Raw genomic sequence first — 22,844 nt, forward strand, 5'->3', positions numbered from 1 at the left:
GCATGTGTGCCTAAACCTTTTGGGGCTGAAGGAGTAAGAAAGATATTTCTTCCTTGATGCCCCGCTCTCGCCTTCCGGACTTTTTGGCACCACCGTAGAGATGGAGGTCCAAAAGTTCAGGGAGGTGAAATGTTATATGGCAGTGGCATTTGAAAAATACATCCCCCGTAGCGGTCAGTGTCCTTCAGTCCCCTCTTTTGATCCTGTAGCCAAGCCCAGTCGGTGGCAGGTTCAGAAGGCGAGTGCTTCACCTCCAAGAAATCAGGGCTCGAAGTGGCCACCTCGCTGGAAGCCGAAAAAGGATCTCAGGGAGGTCATTACGGCTAAGAAGTAGTCGAAGCCGTGATATTCCTTCCCCTTACACACACTTCTTTTTTTCTTTTTCTTTTCTTTTTCTTTTCTTTTCCTCCCCTACCCTTTATCTGAGGGGTGTTGGGGTTCAAGAGGTTGTTCAGTATTTGCTTACGAAGTTAAGAAAAAAAAAGGAATATATACAGTACCCTCTTTTGTTTCTTGCTCCTAATGATAGAGTGCTTTGTGTGACTTATGTTTGGCCCCTTTTAAATTCACTAATAACTGTAAAAGGAGGCTTGCAGACCTAATGTGATTTGTCACACCGAGCTGTTCTTTAAGCGCCACATGGTGAGCCCTTGAATTTGACACAGCGTTCATTTCCCATCGTTATCTGTCAACCTGATGTCGCCTTTATTGGATGAAAACAGTATTTGACTTACAATGTGTCAAATGTTTCTAAATCAAAAGCTTTTTTGGCGGAGTGCCTATAGATAAAATATTACAAAGCAAAACTAAAGTAATTTGTGATGGTTTTGAAATGCATAATTTGCATTTCGGAGCTGAGGTGGGCTGCTAGGAGTGATGATGGTTATATTCAGGTTCTCTCAGTCAATAGGATGTATGCAGTTTTGGAATAAACACTCCTCACCCTAATAGAGGAGTGTTTGGGAAGCTCTCTAATAGATTTTGCTGTCCATGGGGCTCTGCTCCATGGGGATGCCTTTCTGTGCAGCATCATTTCATTCCAACTGAGATAATTGCCATTTTCATACATCGTTGTCAATTATTTTCCTTGTAATTTATGTTAATATACTTATTTTATACCATCTTTTTATGGCTAAACATCCAGAAGATGCTAAAATCTGTGTTCCTGAATTACTTTACTGCTGTTGTATAAATTAGTAAATCAAGTGCCTAAACGGTCAAATTCACTCTCCTAGCAACATGAAATACCTGTTCATATTTTGAAATACATTAATTCAGTTCAACACAAGTTCTCTGACTATCCAGATTACTGGCATGTTACAATGATTGGTTACAATGCTCAACCTCTTTAAAAAAACAAAAAAAAAACATACCGGGAGTAGACTTAAATGGAATTTTGAAATTGTAATTCCGATATATTTGATTAATTGGGCAGCACTAATTGTAACACATTTCTCTGTAGTATTAGCTCAATTTGATGGCAACTTTATTCCACTTACATTTAATAAATACAATCAGTGTGCCATATTGAAAGTTTTTAGATTTTTTTTTAGGAAGTTTTTGTATTTTCTGCCTGTTCTAGTGTTTTTTTGTTTGTTTGTTTGTTTTTTACCATTCAAATTTGCACCAGACTATGCATTTTTTCTTGTCTAGGAGCTTTTTTTATATAGTCAGCACAGAATATCAATCTTGCAGAATGAAGACTTGACCAAAGGTTCCAGATGGTGTTCGGTAATTGGTGGTGTGTGGAGGTGAAGTTAATGTAGTGAGAAAAGCAATTCTCTACTCACTCTCTACTGTGTCTTGACCCCTTTCACAGTCTCCCGTGGTGAAGACAAAAACGATTACTATTTCTGATGTCACCAACTCCCTTCGCAGTGAAATCACCACCAAGGACATCCCGATAGTCCACACCGAAACCAAGACCATCACCTATGAGTCTGCACAGGTGAGGGGAGTCGATTTTTGAATCAACCCTGTTGTCTGATGTGAAGATTGCTGTGTTGCTGTCATCATTTTTGTTTGTCCTAGGTTTCTTTTCCTGTGCCAGTATTTGTCTGAATTTGTCACAAATGTAATGAACTTAACACTGGGTTGCAAACTACTATCAGCATCAATCAATACATATTGGTATCCATATCACACAGTATTAGTGATTTTGTTACTAATAGGCATTGGTCAATGTTGGATATTTAACTGACCAATATTTGACTTTGGTAGTTTTGCATATATTGGCACAGATCTGTATTCAGAACAACATATTGCTGTTCAGAACCTCTTATTCTGTGTTGTATGAGTTCAGTTTTTGTTGTAATCTATTGCAGCGCTGTCACTGCCAGTGTGCATTTCTGAGCGAGTTATCTATTAGTTGTACAGTATCTCTCTCAGCTGTACTACCTAACCAGAAGCTAGTTTTTCCAAGAATGTCTAACCAGCATCACAATGAGGGTTTATTTGATCTCTTTCAAAAAACTTTCATCCATCTTTCATAATATATATTATAATGCCTGAATTCACTTCTAGCATATAAATCTTACTGGTTGCATTTTATTTTACAGTATGTGCACTTACAGTGTACTTGCCCAAGAAATTACTCAGTAAGGTAACTACATGAGTAATGGTTAGGTTTAAAGGTAGGTTCAGGGTTAGTACTTAGTTATTACTCTGTTATTGTGATTACTAAAATAAGTACATAGTATGTGCATGCAGAACAGGACTGAAATAAAATAAAGTGCTACCAATTCACTGTCACGGCCGGGAGTTTGCAGGAAGGCAGATGAAGAAATTATTAAGTTCCAAAACACAAAGTTTAATAATATAATCCCTCAACGCAGGCGAACACACTTGACGTAATCATAATAGATTAGAGACCGGACAAAGAGTGAAGACAATGGTACAACTAATAAATCAAACAAACTGTGCTGTCATAGAAACAAAAGAGGTGCTGGAAAATGAACAAAGGAAGATAGAAAACAAGTAAATACAAACTAAAAGTCCATGATATAACTAAACAAACTGAACATAACATGACATTCACGTTTAGCATTTCTACTCTCATTTAAAACAAATTTTTTCAAACCAAATTATTCAAATTTATAATATTCATGGTCATATTAGCTATTGGCAAAAAAATATATTATTATAATAAAAACTACTATTTTAAAACCATTTATTGACTTTTTGGTTTTGCACTTAATTTCTATATAACATGCTTATTTTAGCAGGAAGCATTTGTCTTATGTGAAGAAAACTTTTGCATTCTCGCGCAAAACATGTGTTCCCCTGAGAAACTTAGCATTCTCAGAGCAAACACAAAACTGGTGATTGAAATCATTTGAGATGGGAGGAAAAGCTGCTTCAATGCTTCTGCGAGAAAATGCAAATGTTTTGCTAGCACACGCAAAGTTTCTCAAGGAAATCCAAAGCTTTTGCTACAGAACACAAAAGTTAGCAAGTTTCCATTGAAATATAATTTCCCCTCCCATCTCATGTATTTTTCATCACCATGTCCTCTATGGGGCTCCATAATTTTAGGAAATAGCTGTGTGAATAAACAATAAAAAATGAAAGATATAATAGAGTATTCTAACCACATGTGTGTTTGTTTGCTAATAGCCTAATGCACTGTCAGAGAAGGAGTCTGGGATGCTGTTGAGTGCACAGACCATCACCTCAGAGACTGTGAGCACCACCACCACAACCCAGATCACCAAGGTACCTGTTTTTCGCATCAAATTATGCCTAAACTTGCAATGTATCGAAAAGGCCTGCACCATCTGCTGCTTAAAGAACTGATTGAAGTTAAATTATCTTATTTAAACACAACATAAAACTCATTTAAATTCTCAAAATTATAAGATTGCTGCAAAACATAAAGAAAACTTTACAAAATCCAAGTTACAAGTAATTTGCATGTGCTGCATACTAAGTTAGGTCATTGTTCACAATGGTGCCATAAGGCTGCGTACATGAGATAAAGCCATTGTTAATTCCTATTTATATCACCATTTCACAGTATCTTTCCATTTTGCAAGTTAGTCAAAAATTGCCTTAGTGCACAGATGAGATATTTTCTCCACTGTGTTTCTGGCTCTCTCATTCTCTCGTTCTCTTCCCTTTCTCTGCTCAGACGGTGAAAGGCGGGATCTCAGAGACCCGTATCGAGAAGAGAATCGTGATCACTGGAGACACTGAGATTGACCATGATAAGGTGAAATGGACATGCAGTTAATAACCATGTCGGCTACATAGTAGATGCAAAACATTTTTAAAGACATTCTCATTCTAGAGAGCTTTTTAATTGGACAACAATTTGTAGATGGCCCTAAGAAAGAGATGATGTCATCAATATTTTTTCCTGAAAAAACTAAAAGCAAAATGCATATATCAGTTCCCTTTCGTAAAGGGAACTCCCGCTGCATCGATACTCGATACTTTGGGGAATGCCCTCGGCATGACGCGTCTGAAGTCTGTAATGGAACTATTCCAATCTTGATTGGTGCTCGTCACTCGTGACGTTGCATGTGACGGTGATCCGGAAGCTATAAAAGGGCAACGGAACATAGCCGTATCAGCTTTCTGTCTTCAGCAAGCGTTCTGTGTGGCTGTATTGTCTTATTTGGTGTTGTTTGTCTATCTCAATATATATATGGCGAATATAGAGAAACGACTCAGGCGGTGTGCGTCCCCTTGCTCGCGCTATTTGAGCGAGGGTGACACGCACTCGTTTTGTGTTGTTTGTCTGGGAGTGGAGCATGCACGGGCAGTGCTCGAGGGCGCTGTCTGTGCAAACTGTTTTCAGCTATCTATGAGAGAGCTCTGCTCCCGTTTGAGCTTGTTCGATCAATCAGATCAGGCTCGCGTTTCCAGTGCATCAGGTCCCGCGTCTGTTGAGGCAGCGCGCCGCTTGTATGCATGGGATTCGCACGTGGACCTGGCAGATAACACTGAGACGGTTGCGACCCTTTCTCAGTGTTTATTAACCAGCTCCACTGGTCTCGCGCACGGTTCGGAAGCCCGCGCTGCGGCTTCTTCCGACCGTGTTAAAGACACAGCGTTTGATTTATCTGGCTCCGAGGGGTTAGATATTATCAACACTGAATCACATAAATATGGGGATTCGCCACCCCATATTCCCGTTATTGAGGAATTGCTGGAGGTTGTGACCAGGGCAGTGGTTAAATTAAACGTTGAATGGCCATATAATAAGCAGGAAGCGACTAAGAAAAATAAAATGGATGAGCGCTTCCTGCAGACCCAGTCACAATCTTTGTGTCAGAGCCTTCCCTTTTTCACTGATCTTCATACTGAGGTATCGAGATCGTGGGAAAATCCATGTTCATCTCAATTATTTTCCCCCCATGTATATATTTACTCATCTATTAGGGAATCTAATGAGAATGGTTATGGGGTGATGCCTCGGGTTGAGGAATATTTTGCGAAATATTTTCTCCCTGACGTTGCGTCACCCCTGATAGCTCAGACACTTCCCTCCAAATCTCGTACATCGAATTTGTTAGGGAAAGCTTATATGGCGGTGGGTCGAGCCGGTGCATGCCTACACACGATGGGGTTATTACAGGCATACCAGGCTGACCTCCTCAAAGAGGTGGATGATAACTGGGAGGTCTCACTCAACGGTATTACTGAATTTCGTAGAGTAGCTGACTTATCTCTCCGTATTATTAAGGAGACGGCTCGTGCTATTGGCCGTTCTATGGCAGCAATAGTCGTCACAGAGAGACATTTATGGCTTAATCGCTTGGGGATCGAGGAGAAAGACAGGGCTTTCCTTCTCGATGCCCCCCTTTCACCTTCTGGCCTCTTTGGCGACGCGGCGAGAACCGTTGTCGAAGGGTTTCAGGAGGCAGAGCGACAATCAGCTATCCCCAGTTGTCAATCTAGGTCTCATGGGGTTGCTGCCAGGGGGCAGCCTCAGGGGACAGCCGCCAGTTCAACATATTTTGAGAAGGTTTCCTCTCGTGCCCCCCCGTATAAGGCTTGGGGCCAGAAGAGACATTCTCGTATGAAGCCCTCTATATCGAGGACAGGTCTGAGGACTGTCTCTCGGGCTAAGATGGCTTCAACTAAGAGGTCTTGTCGTAACACGCAGACCCTTATGGCCGTTCCCCCAGGAGAGCGAGTACAGGAGTCTCGCCCCCTTATACAGCCCTTAGGAAATCGATGTTTACTTCCCGCCGCCGATGGCGCTTCAGGACACATCGGCTTCCAGCGAACACAAATCGCAGTATCTGCCCGGAAACGTTGCGGCCCTGTCGAGTTCGCCGCCTCTCAGGAGGTCTGTAGAGAGCATATTTCGGTTAGTTCTTGCCAGTTAGCTGCTTCAGGTCACCGAAACCATTTGAACATTTTTAGCCAAGGCCAGTCTCGAGGGACTGGTCCCCATAATAGCATATTTAGACACCCCGAGGGGTCTTCAAAATATAGCCTGGAGGGTCCTGCTTACAGCGGAGCTAATATAAAAATATTATCTACTAAGGGTGGTTCACATGTCTGCCAGCCCCGAGCAGGGTTGGTTCTTGGAACAGGAAGTCAAGTCTCTCTTAACAAAGGAAACCTCAAGGTGAGCTCTTCCTCGGTTTCGGGAGCCCGGGTTCTACAGCCGGTACTTCATAGTTCCTGTGAGGGAAGGGGAGTAAGGCCTTGTTTCGGATCTCAGGGTAATGGATCAACCTCCGAGGGGGTTCAGATTCAAGATTCCGACTGTCAGTCAGACCAGCTCCGAGGACTGGTCTGTCGTGATAGATCCACAAGGCCCTTAACTCCTCATTCCCTTCTAACCCCATCACGGGAAGTTTCCGAGATCTGCTTTTGGGGGAAAAGCACATCAGTTCCGGATTCTTCCATTCGGCCTAGTATTGTATCCCCGCACCTCCTCGGAATGCATGGTCACTGTCCTAGCTCCATGGAGTCTTCAGGGCATCCTCATTCCTGTCCATTGACTACTAGAGCAGACGGTTCAACACCGAGGTGTTGTTTCGAGTCTCGTGAGGTGCTAGGGAATATGGCTCAGAGTCTAGGAAAAATCACCAGTGCCTCTTCAGAGAAACCGATTCCTGGGGGCGGTGTAGGTTATAGTCATGATGCAGGCACAATTGTCTCCAGCTCAGACACTCATCTTCCTTACCATAGTCATGAATATCAAGCTAGGCCAGGCCACCACTACGTGACCTTATTAAAGAGTGGGCTCGCTGGCAGCAGTGTTCAACATACTATTCTTTGGCCTGCTGTACATGGGGGCCCTGTAGTAGTGGCTCAGGACCAATGGGTTTTCCCCGAGAGGGAACCCACTCCGCATGACCAGAGTTACGCGCACATGCCTTCGTTTTCTGATCATGGGGAGGAAGTTATGGTTCCTGCTCCTAGTACCTGTGTTGGAAACACAGGGTCTGAGGAAATTTCAGAGAGACCATTAGGTTCTATTTTTGACAGACACTATGTCGATGGTCTCTCTGATCAAAGAGGGGGCAGTCATCCTGTCGAGGCAGGGGCTGCAGCCCGGGGATTTCGAACTCCACCCCAAGTTGGCTTTAGCCGGGATGGAGGTCGGTTTGTCAGAGGTGCTCCTGTTTCCCCTTTATGTGGACGGCCACCTTCTGCGCCACCTCTCCCATGCTCTTCCAGCTCTGCTGGGTTTGGATATCATGATACAGACATGGTTGAGGCCATGTCTGTGTATACTTTCCCCGATTGTTCTGCCCCCGGGGGTTCTAGAGTACAAGAGGGTTCAGCAGTACGGGATCAGCTTACTTTTAGTGGCCCTGTACTGACAGGCCCAAATATGGCTTCCAAACATCTGGGCCCTTCTGGCAGGCCTTCCGCGGTGAATCCGGATCAGGATGGTCCTCCCTCTTCAGCCCAAGGTCATGATATTTCACCCTTGGCGGTAGCCCAGGAAGCTACTGGATTGGCCCCTGAGGGGGACCAATTCATAAATTCTGGTCTCTCAACCGAGGTTGTTGAGACCATTGTAAACTCTAGAGCCCCCTCCACGAGGAAACTTTATGCATTTAAATGGAAAATTTTTATTTTATGGTGCAGAGAACATCAGTTGGACCCAGTTAACTGCCCAGTGGCTTCAGTACTGGAGTTCCTCCAGAATCGTTTCTCTGACGGGCTCTCCCCGTCCACGCTTAAGGTCTATGTGGCGGCTATATCAGCCTTCCACACGCCTTTAGGGGTGGGCACGCTGGGGACACACCCACTCATAATTCGTTTCCTTCGTGGAGCCAGGAGGATGAGGCCTGCTATCCAGCCTAGGGTCCCCACGTGGGACCTGGCAGTGGTCCTCGAAGGTTTATCCCTGGCACCCTTCGAACCCCTGGATAAGGTGTCTGAGAAATTTTTATCCTTTAAGGTAGCCTTCCTGCTCGCTATTACTTCCCTGAAACGAGTTGGCGACCTGCAGGCGCTATCTGTGGCTCCCTCTTGCCTCGAGTTCTCTCCTGGCAGAGTGAGAGCCATTCTCCACCCTAGACCTGGCTACGTGCCTAAGGTGCCCACAAATGTGGCACGGTCTATAATCCTTCCGGCCTTTCATCCTCCACCGCATGTGTCGGCTGATCAAGCTAAGTTACACTTGTTATGCCCGGTCCGAGCTCTTGAGGCCTATGTACATAGGACCTCGGGCTGGAGGAAGTCAGACCAGCTGTTTGTGTGTTTTGGGTTATCCAAGAAGGGCTCCCCGGTCTCCAAGCAGACTATTAGCAAGTGGATAGTAGAGGCTATTTCTTCAGCTTACGAGGTGCGCAATCTGCCTTCACCTCTCCTGATAAAAGCTCACTCAACCAGAGGAGTGGCATCCTCTAGAGCCTTGCTAGCAGGGGTTTCTCTTCAAGAGGTCTGTGATGCCGCTGGCTGGGCCTCCCCACACACCTTCATCAAACATTACAGTCTGGATCTGTCCTCTACACCAGGTTCACAAGTTCTCATGTCTTGAGTGTGCCAGATTGCTTCACACCAGGGCAGGGTCTCTCAGTGTGGCGGCGTGGGTATTCGTTCCCCAAAGTATCGAGTATCGATGCAGCGGGAGTTCCCTTTACGAAAGGGAACGTCTCGGGTTACGTATGTAACCCTCGTTCCCTGAGTAGGGAACGAGACGCTGCATCTCTCGGCCACACTTTTCGTGCTCCTGAGAACGACTTGCTTCGACCCTTTAAAAGCTGATACGGCTATGTTCCGTTGCCCTTTTATAGCTTCCGGATCACCGTCACATGCAACGTCACGAGTGACGAGCACCAATCAAGATTGGAATAGTTCCATTACAGACTTCAGACGCGTCATGCCGAGGGCATTCCCCAAAGTATCGAGTATCGATGCAGCGTCTCGTTCCCTACTCAGGGAACGAGGGTTACATACGTAACCCGAGACGTTTTGATGGTTCTGATAACCTCAATGCTAAGCTAACATGCATTACTTAAAAGCCACAGAAATTCAATTTTGATTTCATGGGGCCTTTAAACGTATCACATGAACAATTGCTACATGTTTTTAGCCTTGCAGTTTGGTTTAAATACTGTCCTCTCTGGTCACCAGGCTCTTGCTCAGGCTATAAAGGAAGCAAAGGAGCAGCACCCTGACATGTCTGTCACTAAAGTGGTGGTGCATCAGGAAACAGAGATCACCCCTGAGTAACTCCTGTATGAGACATAGGTTAGTATCTACGTGCTCAAGCACAACCTGTGATTATAAGACCGGGGTCGGTAACCTTAGTTAAATGATTACAGCAAGAGAGAATAATATTTTATGCATTTAATTTACTTTTTGTACATTAGAAATATTGAAGTGATCTGCATGTCAAATTACATCTTGCAGTAATGCTTCTCCGTCGTCACTCAGCATGTTTTATTCAGTTCTGATCTATATAGGAAGCTTAAAAAAATTAAATGAGCAGAGTGGAAAGTGCTGCTTGTTGAGCTGGAAGTTGCAGTTTTGTAGAGGAGGAAAACTGAAAATGTATGATCGATTTAACTATTTAAAAAAAAATGCTGAAGTAAATGAAAAGTTAATGTGTTATTTTTTATCCTTCATTCATTACTGATTTTTGATTTTGCCATGAAGATGAAAGCTGTTAAAAGAAGACCGCTGTGAATATAAGCAATTCAGTGACAGGATATGAGATTGCAGTGAATCTACAAAATAAGATATGCCGCAGACATGCACATGTTTTGAAGTGTTGAAGATCTTGTGGCTGAATTGCTTAAATCTTCTGCATTCAAGTTAGAGCTTATTTTATTCATATGCCTGACAGAAAAAAATACAGTTGTTGATTTCTTGCTTTATATAAAGCGCAAAAACATCTTGGGTTATGCATGTACACTCCATCAGTTGTAGACGCTTTGGGGACACGTCCCGCGGAACCCTGGTGTCTGAAGCACGTATGAAATCACGCCAATCTTATTGAACATTGAATGTCATTGAACAACAAGTGCGTATAAAAGGTTCAAACACGAGATGACTCCCGCTTACAGAAAATGTGATTTTAATGTAATTTTAAACCTATACTGTTACACATGCATGCAGCACAGAAAACAGCACGCGATTTGTCTCGCGCTTGAATGGTTTAAAATCACTTTTTCTGTGAGTGCGCTTTGGATGTGTGCGCAGCACAGAAAACAGCACTGAATGGATCCATGCAGCTCTTAAAGGGACAGCAGCCTAATATTCCTGTTGCCGTCTCTATAATAACACTAATCAAACAACGAGACAAAGAGAAAATTCACTCTTTCTTGACTGAATAACTTTTGTAACTATATTTATAAATGTAAAATTTATTTATAAAGTGCAGTGTTATTTTACATTTCATTCGTTTCTGAACCTGAATACCTGAAAATCTTAAAACACAGTTTATTTCAATCATATATCGCTTTAATATAGTGTTTACTTTTCTTTAATAATGCTTGAAATTTATATTAGTTAGGCTAGTTGTTTATGCTATGGTATGTTTAAACTATAGGAAAAGGTTCCTTGTGTAGATGTTTTTAGCCTATTGATTTTTGTTCATGATATTCAGCTACAATGAAATGTTTTGCTATAAGACATAAAATAAATGATTTTTTTTTTGTTTTTTTTTACCTTATTGGAATTGAAATTAGGAATTGAAAAGTTAAAATTTTCAATTAAAATTTAAACAATACACAATCCTATTCCTTACCACAATTTTTTTATTAGCTGTTTAATCATTTTAATGGCACTCCTGCTGCCAGCCTAATATGTTGGAAGAGCGACAGACAACAACAGTGGGAACTAAAGTCACAACCAATACGATTTGCGTGATTTCACATGTGACACCGGGTTCCGCAAGACGCGTCCCCATAGCGTCAGCAACTGACGCAGTGTTGAGTTCCCCTTGAAAGAGAAGAACTTTTGCCAGAAAAATAATTTCAGTCTGTGATTTCAAGAGAACACTCTTGAAAAATATCACCAACCATTGTTTTAGGATATACATTCCAAATTGATGATTTCGTCCCATAACATGCTTCCCCTTTCAATGCTGCATGTACTCAATGTTTCAAGAAAAGCCTTACTGCTGTACAAATACATTATTGTATCATCGCTCCCTCTGCAGCCTAGGTCTCTTAGCTTGATGGGTTTATGGGATGTATTTAAATCTCCCCTTCTATGGGCAATAAAGCCATACCCTCTCCAGTGCTACTTTAAACCCATTACAGCATTTCTGAGATTTTTGTCTTCCAAAAACAGTGATAAAATTGCAGAACACTGCAAGCTTACCACAACAAACAAACCAAAAATTCCCTTAACAAGATGGTAACGATGGAAACCCTCCACAGCACACCTCACACAAACAGAAAGCAGTCCTTAGGATCTCAGAGAATTAGACACAGACGGGTAAACTGTATGATTTACTGTTAGCATTAACTGTGCTCTAATAAAAACCTCAGTCCCTCGGACAGCACTGTTATACTGCCGTATTTATAGCTGTTATACATATATATAGCAGGGTTGGTGGCATTCAGGATTTTAAATTCCAGTTCAGCTCCAGAATTTTAATTGAGGTATATGATGCAGAATTTAATTACATGATATTAATATTAGAATTTATGGAATATTAGATGATACATATTATTAATTAGATGATATTAATAATCCGTTCTTAATGCCACCTACAACATTTAATAAATTATTTATTTTATGGACTATGATGACAATGAAAACAATGTAATTTTTTGTATAATTTATATATTATTAAGTAATGTTTTGACAGCTTTTCTTTTTATATTTTCGGTTTTCATTTAAATTTTACTTTAAGTTTTATTCATTAATGTGCTATGGTCATTTTTATTAGGATTTTTAATATTTTTATTTAGCTTTAATTTATATTTCTTTTAGTTTTTGTTTTAGTAATTTTAGTGCTTCAACTTAGTTGCCAAGGCAACATTTCTACGTTTTTTAAGTTTTTCTCTGATATTTATATTTAATTTGATTTCAGTACTGAAATATTCAGTATAGTATTTGAGTACTGATTTTAGTACTGATAAAGACTTACATCAGAATACCAGAATCACTGCAGTATTTTCAAAATGAAGTCAAACATCAAAAAATAACCAACAGAATGTTTGGATTTTTGACTACAGTCAAAACAATTAACACAACAGATCAAAAGTAAAGTTAGTTTCTTAGTTTAATCCTTTTTAGTCCATAGTTTTGAGACATACAGTATGTGTAATGAAAAACTAGTCCAAGAACTCTCAGAGTTCGGTCTGTAAATGTGGGACTTTTAGTCTGTTTGTGTGAGGTATTGGGCATCTGGTGCTGTTTAACCAGCTGTCAGGGTGGTATGTATACAGTCACAGAACTCCCAGAGGATAATGGTTAATGCTGCCCTGCTAGTTTGTTCCCCAGTGCCCTGTTTTGTGCGTGCAGAGACCCAGTTCACCCCATTCGCCCCGTCAGTGTTTACTTAACTTTCTCTCAGCCAGAGAGTGCTTCAGTCTTCATATTTACCATCCACCATTATTTCTGTCAGTCAGGTCTGCATTCCCAGTTTTTGTCACTGACTCCGTGACCCATTTGGGATGTGTTTACTTTTTGCCTGACCAGAAATGTTCTTTCTCGCATGATTGTTGATCACTCTTTGATCTCACATCAACACAGGGTGAAAAAAACGGGACCAGTCAGGTTTATGAATGTGAAAAAACAACGCAAGAGCCCTCACATCCAGCCCCTCCCCATCAACCCACTATGCCCACCAAGTCCCCCCCACGGAAAACACTTCCTGTAGCAGCACATGTCCCACCCAGCCATTGCCGTCTGTGACCACCATATTCCAGACCCTGAACATCTGTCAGATCTCAAGCATCTTGTACTGCAAAACTGAGCATCTACAAGTACTCCTGTCCAGCGTCCAAAAGCAGAATTCAAAGCAAAGATTCATCCAATTCCCAACATCTTGGACAGATTTTTCCAAAAAAAACCTGCCAGACCTCCACCTCGTTCAAGACATTCCATGATAGACTGAACCATGTTACAAAATAGTTTTGTAAAACAGTGACAAAAGAGCATCTTTTTATCTGTAATTCATACAATATTTTTAGGGTGGATTCCAAAGGGATGGTTTACATAACAACTGGGCGGTGGGAATTTAAAGGACAATTTTCTAAAGTGTCAATTTGTATTCTTTTTTTTTAAAACTTAATTTATTTCTTTTTGCAATTGGTTGATTATACATCTGATTATGTTGTTACAGGCATTTTCTGTTGTTGTTCAGACAGGGCAAAGGAGCATCTGTTATAATGTGAAACACTTGTTAAAGGGAAAGTTCACCCAAAAAACACATATTTTAATTCTTTTCAACACAAAACAAGACATTTTGCAGAATATTCATCCGGCTCTTTTCCAAGTCTCAATGTTATTCCAACAACTCAATGTTGTTCCAAGCTGGTATGACTGACTTTCTTCTGTGGAACACAAAAGAAGATATTTTGAGAATGTAATGTAAGTCGATAGTCACCAGAACTGTTTGATCACCAAACTTCTTTAAAATATGTTCTTTTGCGATCCATAGGAGAAAAAGTCATACAGGTTTGGGATGACATGAGGGTGAGTAAATGATGACAGAAATTTCATTTTTGAGTGGACTATGCCATTAAGTTGTTTCCCCTTCTCTGTTCTCTAATTTCATTTCCGTTCACATACATTCAAATGTAAAAGGGTTTAACATCAATAATGTCAAATGTCATGAGTCTCGCAATTGAAACTAACCCATCAGTTTGAACATGGAAATAAGATTTACTGCATAGGAGGGGAAGGTTTTCAATGGTTAAATTTCATTTAAATTCCTCACACAAACACCTTTTATGATGCCCAATTCACTTTCTTTGAATGGGAAAAGAGCAGCATGAGCATTCTGCTAATTTCTGAATTTCGCAGAAGAAAGAAAATCATACAGGTTTGGAAAAACATGATGACAGAATTTTCTTTTTTGGGTAAACTTTTCTTAATTCACAACTCCATCCTGTTGTAAAGTCCCATATTTTATGTTCCTCTTAAATGTGAAGGTATTATTTTGTTCTTGGTGTAAAAATAATGTGTTAATTTTATTCAGAATGCTGGAGCAAATTCAGATGTTTTCTTGTGTTTAAAAGTTTCGTTACTTTGCATATTTGTTAAGGCTTGTATACATTTTATTTTGTTTCATTGGCAATGTCATCCTGTGTCATCGTGGATTTGCGGTCCAATGAAAATGGGGTAGGGTATTATAGTGAAACTACATTCTATGATATTTCTATTTATTTTCATCAGTTTTGTTTTCTTGTTTGTGTGTGTACTTTGCATTTTAGATGCCCTGCTCTCTTAAATGCAGCTTTGATGTTTTTTTTTTTTGTATTAGATCCAGAATCCCAAACACCAGCTCCTGTCAGTTTTAAAATGGGATTTGCAGGGATAACTATTCATTTTCAGTATATTTCTACTTTTCTACTAGAGGGGGCAGTATGTTCTTACCCATGAGTCTATAGCAGATCTGCAAAGCCTTCAAAATGAGCATCCACACACAACCTGAAGGGGTTTTTAGATGAATTGGAATTGATAAGTCAGGAATGGAGTTAATTTGCAATTATGGTAAGAAAATGTGCCAAACATGAATCTGAAAGCGATCAGACGGATCTTACAGCGAATTAAATTGTTTCCGTCATTCATTGAGACATTAATTTGTAAAGACTGACTATTCTGGTGCAGTAATTCAATTCTAGAAAATCATAGTGGGAATTTTGTGGATTTTATATTGTGCATCAACACTGCCGGTGGCATAAGGGTTCCTGTGGTAAAGCATACTGCCCCGCGTCAAGCTGACAAGTCCAGTATGTCCAGTTTTTAAATGTCTATTTTCAAATGTTACGCTTTTATAATAGTTCAAATAGTATCCTGTACAGAGACCAAGGTGTTGTAGTTTGTTCGGTGTGTTGTTTTCTTCATTGTGGCACTCCTTTCCTATGCTAGTCTGGGGTGAAGAAAAGAAAAGAATCATACGTTTGTCCTCATAGGTTCTTTTTCTTCTCATCACACATTTGTTTTTTGTTTGTTTTTAGCCATCACTGGAAAAAAAAAGACAAATGTACAATATAGCACCATGGACTAAATAAACTCCCAACATAGACACATTCTTCACTTGGTTTCATGAGTTTTTGTTATTCACAACCTCCTTTACTGTCTCCTTGTGTGTTTCTTAATACATGTTCCAGGCCTTCTTATGGGGGTTTACTCGGTACGTTATTACATTTGTAATCTTTCATTAAAATGAAACTACTTCCTTTTCAGTTGACATCAGTCTCTCTTTTTAAACTCCTCGCCTCCATGACACCCATTTTTCACAATCCAATCAATAGATAAAAAGTCCTGCACAACTTTCTACCCTTTAACAGTCTGTTTCACATGGAAACATGTCATGTGACAGAAGTAAAATTGGATGTAAATGTGATCTAGACTTCATGGTAATCAAGTCTCTAATAGCTCAGACTCTAGATAAGGCAGACTCCAGATAACCATTTTATAAATCAACTCAACATAATAACCCAGAAATCACTTCACACAGCAGAAGAACTGCTCGACATATTCCTTCTGTTACAGGCGCACACATGCATATGTAAGATGTGTGAAACAGGCCTAACACTTCAAACAAGCACTGCATTTTATTACTAGTGTTTAGCTTGATGAAAGCACTGGAGCAGTTAATGACTTTGACTGCAGTGGATTACCTCATAACCCTGGAGACAGGTGGTGTGAAGTGTGAACACAGAATGACACGACAGAATCCAGAATAAAACAAGATTCACCAGGAAGGTTATAGACAAATCTGGAAAACAAATTTAGCTGGATATGACAGCATTAAAACAGAGGGATATTGCAGATTTTCTTGTCTTTGCTTCATACTCTTGCATCATGCACTTTACACTTCGGTTCAGTTGCAGAAAAATGGGTGGCACTAAAAGTGGATGTGGCTGTTGAATTAATTTATTACACTGCATTTGGGGTTCTTACTAGCCATAAAATACCTAATGTTTAAAATTTTTGAATTGAATTAAATAAAACTATGAAAAATATTTTCCCCCTAATACCATAAACAATAAAAGTATCATAATAGTCATGCAGTGTATGTATTATTTTGCAGTTTCCCTATGTAAAGCAACTATTATTTGGAGCCTGTTAGGTGTTAATTGTGGACCCTAAGACAATTCAAATAATATCCATCTTTAAATAATAAATTCGATTTAGTGCATATCAAATCAGCAGTGTTGAAAATAATATCCCAAAAGTGTAGCAGTAATAAAAATAGCAAAAAACAAAACAAAACAAAACAAAAGCTGAAGTCAGAGAATACTTCTCATTTGGTTGGTCTATGAGCTGACCAACTCAACAGGTAAAACTGTTTGAGTAATATTTAACATTGAATACTATTTAATTACCTACAAATGTTTTTGTTAGCATATTAACTTCAGTAAAATGTGAACCTGAAAAATGAACATGAAAGTCTTTGTATTCTCATTATTTGGTTTTAGAGTTTTGGACCCCATTGTACTTTCATATCACCAATGAAGTACATACTTTATAGTGCATATTATAAATGCAAAGTGGAACACAACTTTAATGTCTCATGTTCTTTGATATCTGCTTATTCCACTTGAGATTATCCTCTTCATATCATGAATGCTGATGGTGCACGCTCACATATTTATGTTCTGATCATGTCTGCCTTGTTGGCACATTTCTCTTCAGTCTGTCAGAAGGTATCAGGGAGGAATATTTAAGAGCTTTAGAAAGGCTCCATCCTTGTAACTCGTGAGCTGAAGTCAGTTGGAATTATCCAGGCAATTAGTTTTTCCTGGAGCTGTTATTTATGGGAATACTCTGAATGTTTTGAATGTTTAATCTCTGGCTGCCAATTAGCATTTCTCTAAAGGTCAGCGAGAGGGCAGGACCTCAACCATTATAGCATTAATGTGTTTGTTCAACCACCCAATAGGGTCTGAGGCTGTCTTACTCTTGAACATCAGAAATTTACATTTTTCTTTAAGGTGTGGTTCTTTCCACAGTCAGTTTGAGGCCAGGGACCTCTCATTTATTAAACTCAAGTAGGATCAGATTTTATCCCAAATTCCATACGTCAAAAGGCCACAACTGATGTGAAAATGTTCTTATGCGTACACTAACTGTAGAGTGGTCATATCCGTAAAATAATCTAATATCGTACCTTAAAATGTAAAGTTAAATAGACAATCACAATAACATTATTATATGTGCAAAAGAGCAAAAAAAATGAAGTGAGTTTTTGCTTAAAACAAGCAAGATGATCTGCCAATGGGGAAATAAAATAAGCTTGTTGCCATTAGAATTTTTTTAATATTTCGACTGGAAACAAGACAAAGATATGAAGTAAGAAAATGTCTTTTTGCAGTGTTTTTACTGTCAAATAAGGATGAAGAACTTTGTTAAAAAAGTATGTTCTCTTAGTAAGCATGTTTGGCATATTTAAACTTCCGGGGGTCCTGAGCAACTGCCATTGGGATGAATAGAACAGGAATATTACATGGAATTGTCTTTTAGAGGCTAAACATTTTGATTTTGGCTATTTATGCAACAGCTTATTAGAGGAATGTCCAAGTTCCTGCTTTGTTTGTACACAGAATGTTTAAAATGTTAGTAGCGTGTGCCATTCATTGCAGCGATTAATAATGCAATGAAATAAGGTAAGCTTCCAGTGTTAGCCACAAAAAGAGGCCAGCACACGATCTTGAATTCATATTCATGAGTGCACTGAGTTAAATGATTGTTATATATTAGCAGCAGCTGGTCTGCCATATGTGAATCTGCCCATGAGGTGAGATATTCAAGGATTCATGAGAGGAATTTAAAAAAGATAACTACTGTTTTTCTGCTTTAACTTTAGGTTATTTCACACTTAAATGAAAAGGGAGGCAGTTTGGAAAGTCTTATTCGAATAAAATGACTCTATAGCGTTTATTTTCCTACAGAAAGCATGTGTTTGATGGATATTGCTCTTTTTGGACCTGATTTTGTGAATGTGTGCAGTCTAAGCAGGTCTATTATAAGTTAAACATGAAATCACCATTTCTTAAGGTGTAAAACTTTTTCAATCGCCTTTAATAAATCACCTTTAATAAATTCATGTCAATGTCAAAATTGCCTTCGTGAAAATAGTGTAATGGGAGATGAACGTTGATATTTCTCCATGCCGAAAAACAATATTTGAATAAGAGGTCAAGCGAAGTTCTGTCCTCTTCAAATGTTTAATAGTCTTTAAATTGTTTTCCCCTGTCTTTGCATATTATGATTTGGATCCTAAATACCTCAAGAAAAGAATCAGAAGCCAAAGGAAACCTCTCTGTTCTAGATTTAAAACATCTTGTCTGAGAGAATTCATTCCAGAGGAAATATTTATTTAAAAAAAAAAAAAAAAGGATATTCTCTTGCTTTTCCCCTTTTTAGAAACTAAATTGTGTGCAAAATACAATTTTAATGAAATGCTAACACAAGGGACTGGTTTTCGTATTGTCTTCATCTTTAAACATTAAAAAATGTTTTAAATGGGGGTGTTATGTGTTAGTTTCCTGCTCAATGAAGTCAGTCCTGCCCTAAAGCTAGAGAACGGCATGTGCTCAGCCATGCGGCATGCTTACATAAATACTTCTCTTTGCTTTGGTTCAACTCAATTATTTATAATACAAATTTGAGTAGCCTATGTTTGACTCTTAAAACAAGGAAAACATTTCTACTTTTCTACTAATGAAGACTTTTCATTGATCTTTTGAATTGAAAGTCTTTTAACGTAGCTGAGATATAAAAGCTTCTTCCACAGTCCAGAAAAATCACTTATTGAACATAAGCTGCAAAAACTGTTTGCATTGGAGCCTTAAAGGTATTATAAAATCACTAATTAATACAATGCATAAAGTCAAGAGAGGGGTAGAAAATGGTCATAAAAAGTAGATAATGACTGTTTTGAGTGCAAAAAACCCCAAAACAAAACAAAAAACATAACATCACATTATAAGTAGACCTCAGGGAAACAATTTTTTGGTGTATCATGACCCTTTAAGCATAGATAAACTGCATAAATGGTCAAATTAAAGACAACAATAACCTTTACTTTCCATACAGAACATGAGCCCAGTGCAGGCGAAAATAAGCTTAAACTTCAACACAAAGAACCATATCATCTAAACATCTGAAATTAAATTAAACTATTGATGTTGTTAAAGAACATTTGGTAACACTTTAGTTTAGGGTCCAATTCTCACTATGAGCAAGTTGCTTATTAGCATGCGTATGACTAGGATTTTGACTGTTTATTAGTACTTATAAAGCACATATTATGACTTATTCTGCATGACCATATTCTACTTCCCTTAATCCCACTCAATTCCTACCCAATACCTAAACTTAAAAACTACCTTACTGTAAGGCTCGCCCAATCGGCCCAACAATGGTTTCCAATAGAGCGGGTGAAGGTTTCCTGCGCGTTCTGTCTTTTTTAATTCCAATGGAACTTTTATCTCACTCCATTTTATAGTGACCTCGCAATTTCGGTCGGAATTCCAATTGGTTATTGACCATTTGTATAATAGTTTTGATTATTCTATTTAACTCTTTACTCATATTGCCATTCATTCGGTTACCAATGTCGCTCAGGGTTTCGAGCCGTTTAACGCAGCCTACGATCACAAACTCATAAGTCTTCGTCACTGGACAGAGGTAATTGACTATACTGTTTAGAGGGCCGCTCCCATGCTTGCTCTCTCTAAAAGTATTTTGTTTATTAGCCATAGATCTGTATATACTTGAATTAAAGTAACACTTTCTCTAGTCAGAGGTCATGACCACTAGACTACTACAGATATAAGCCGACCAACATTACTTTCTCTGATAGTAGATTTGGTTTTGTCATGCCATGGTTTCCCACGTACACTTAGCATTACAATAAACAGAGGTAGGGCTCACCCTTTTTAGGTTGGTCGTGCAACGTTCTGTCCTAAACGGAAATTCCCTTTATTAGCCTAAGCCTATATTTATTATACAGTCTAAGTACACTTGAACCAGGGCCAAGAGTTAGCCGAAACTCTAAAATCTCAGTTGCCGTGCCCTATGCTCCACTCAAAACTGAACTTTAGTCTGTTTACTAGTCCACTAGTCAATCATTTCAGAGTAAGTCAGAATAAAATCAAACGTAACAATTTATTATTAGTCAGGTAAATGTTTCATGCCAATTACATAATCAATTCAAAGATAATCCAAACAAAACATCAGATGCTCCGAAATTCTTTCACTATGATGCGTCATTTGTCCAGAGACTGTAGTGCTCCTTAATGTAACGAAAATATTATTATTAGACCTTTTAAATGTTCTTCCGCGTTTCTCCCTCGTTTTGGCAGTTTGTAATATAGGGTTAGATTTTGAACCCTCAACTGTTTTGTTTTTTTCTTTTCTCTTGGTGGTCATATTTTAATATTCATGTGTCTGTATAATGAGTGTGTTGAAGGTCTGTGTTTTATTGGTTGTTTTCTCCCCTCTTCCCACCCTCTACACTACCACTTTTCCATAGCTTTACACGCCCATTTTTTTAGACATTTTCCAAATCGGAGGTGTGAACGACCAGGCTAAATGACATGACACTTTAAATACCCAGACCAAGACAAAAGATCCCCCAATGTGGAGTATGAATTTACAATAGGAATTTGCACTGACTATAGGGTCATAGACCTAGATAGTTTACACCTTTTGGGACCTTATTGTAAAGTGTTACCACATCGGAACGTTTTTCATTTTAAGGTTTTAGTATTTAAAGATTTATCTGCTTTTTTATTTCCCCTTTTTCCTGCTATTCAATTTGTACAGTCAAGAAAAGGGACGTTTTAATTTCTCCCTCTTGACGATGAAGGAATAACGGAATGTTTTATTGAGGTGCTTATGAGTGTATGTATGCCATTTGATTTATTTTGTTGCGGTCTCAATGACATGTAAGTGGCCCCTGGGTCTCACCAGCCAACAGAAACAATTTAACAGACAGTAATAATACTCATCATATGCTGACAGACCATCTCAAGAGCTCAGGTGACTGCACTGCATCTCTCTCTCTCTCTCTCTCTCTCTCTCTCTCTCTCTCTCTCTCTCAATTCAATTCAAAATTGCTTTATTGGCATGACTGTATAATACAATATTGCCTAAGCATGGAATACATATAATAATTATAAATACATCAAAATAATAAAATATTATAACTTATATTTAAATGTACAAATTACAAATGTACAAATTAACAGTGTAACAAATGAAAATATGTGTGAACATTTGATACCACAGCGTTTTAACACACACACACACACACACACACACACACACACACACACACACACACACACACACACACACACACACACACACACACACACACACACACACACACACACACACACACACACACACACACACACACACACACACACACACACACACACACACATTACTGAGGGTCACTGTGGTGGACAGTAGGGAAACACACTGAGGTCAGACACACACATTACACACACATTTACCTGCTGTCTCTCAGGCTGTGGCACATCGATACATATCTGGCAGCCAGTGCTGCTGTCTGACCCTCTCCTAGTATCATCTTTATCTGTTCTACTTCAGTTATGGCTGTAAAGTTCTGTATTAAGTTAGTGAATTTGTTTATGTAGAGGTCTCGAACTGTATTTGTGACAGTAAAGGAGGAAGTGTGTCTCTGTCTTGATCTCTCCTGTCCTACAGTGAACACACACCCTTTGCTCTCTGGGTTTCCACCCAGCTAACAAAAATAAGTTGTCAGAACGTTTTGCTAACATTCCCATTAGGTTAAGAAAACGTTATTTCTGAATGTTTTTTTTTTGAAGTATTAAGAACTTTTTTTTCTTGGTTTATGTGTACGTTACAGGAACATTCCATTCTATCATTTTGGAAATGTTATGAAAACTTTATTTTTGAATGTTTTCTGGACTTTCACATCACCCTGAACAGCTGGCCCGTCCATCACCGGGCTTACACACAGACACTCAAGCATCGCTAATTAACCAATGCTGCATGTGTTTGAACTGTGGTGGAAACTGTTGTACCTGAAGGAAACCTTCTTGCTGTGAGGTGATAGTGCTACCCACTGAGCCACTGTGCTGCCCTGTTTCAATTCATGTTTGTAGATTAAGTATCAAAAACCGTTGACACATTTGTCCAGAGTGTTTACATTTTCCCAGAGTATAAAGTTTCTAAGTTCATTAAATATTTGAATTACAAAAATAACAGATAAGACTTTACTTTAAGAT

The 22,844-nt window shown here is 39.3% G+C and overlaps 1 protein-coding gene across 1 annotated transcript; it reads left to right on the forward strand.

The window, feature by feature from the left end:
- The first annotated feature begins 1,784 nt into the window (after positions 1 to 1,784).
- LOC309491871 (protein 4.1-like) lies at positions 1,785 to 15,641 on the forward strand. The gene is made up of 5 exons (XM_082190891.1): positions 1,785 to 1,948; positions 3,616 to 3,714; positions 4,130 to 4,210; positions 9,556 to 9,672; positions 13,135 to 15,641. The coding sequence occupies exons 2-4, from the start codon at positions 3,646 to 3,648 to the stop codon at positions 9,652 to 9,654; spliced, it is 249 nt and encodes an 82-aa protein (XP_082047017.1). The 5' UTR covers positions 1,785 to 1,948; positions 3,616 to 3,645; the 3' UTR covers positions 9,655 to 9,672; positions 13,135 to 15,641.
- The last annotated feature ends 7,203 nt before the right edge of the window (positions 15,642 to 22,844 follow it).

This window comes from Leuciscus leuciscus (genome assembly GCF_965113295.1).
Source record: "Leuciscus leuciscus genome assembly, contig: HAP1_SCAFFOLD_654, whole genome shotgun sequence".
Classification (NCBI taxonomy): domain Eukaryota; kingdom Metazoa; phylum Chordata; class Actinopteri; order Cypriniformes; family Leuciscidae; genus Leuciscus; species Leuciscus leuciscus.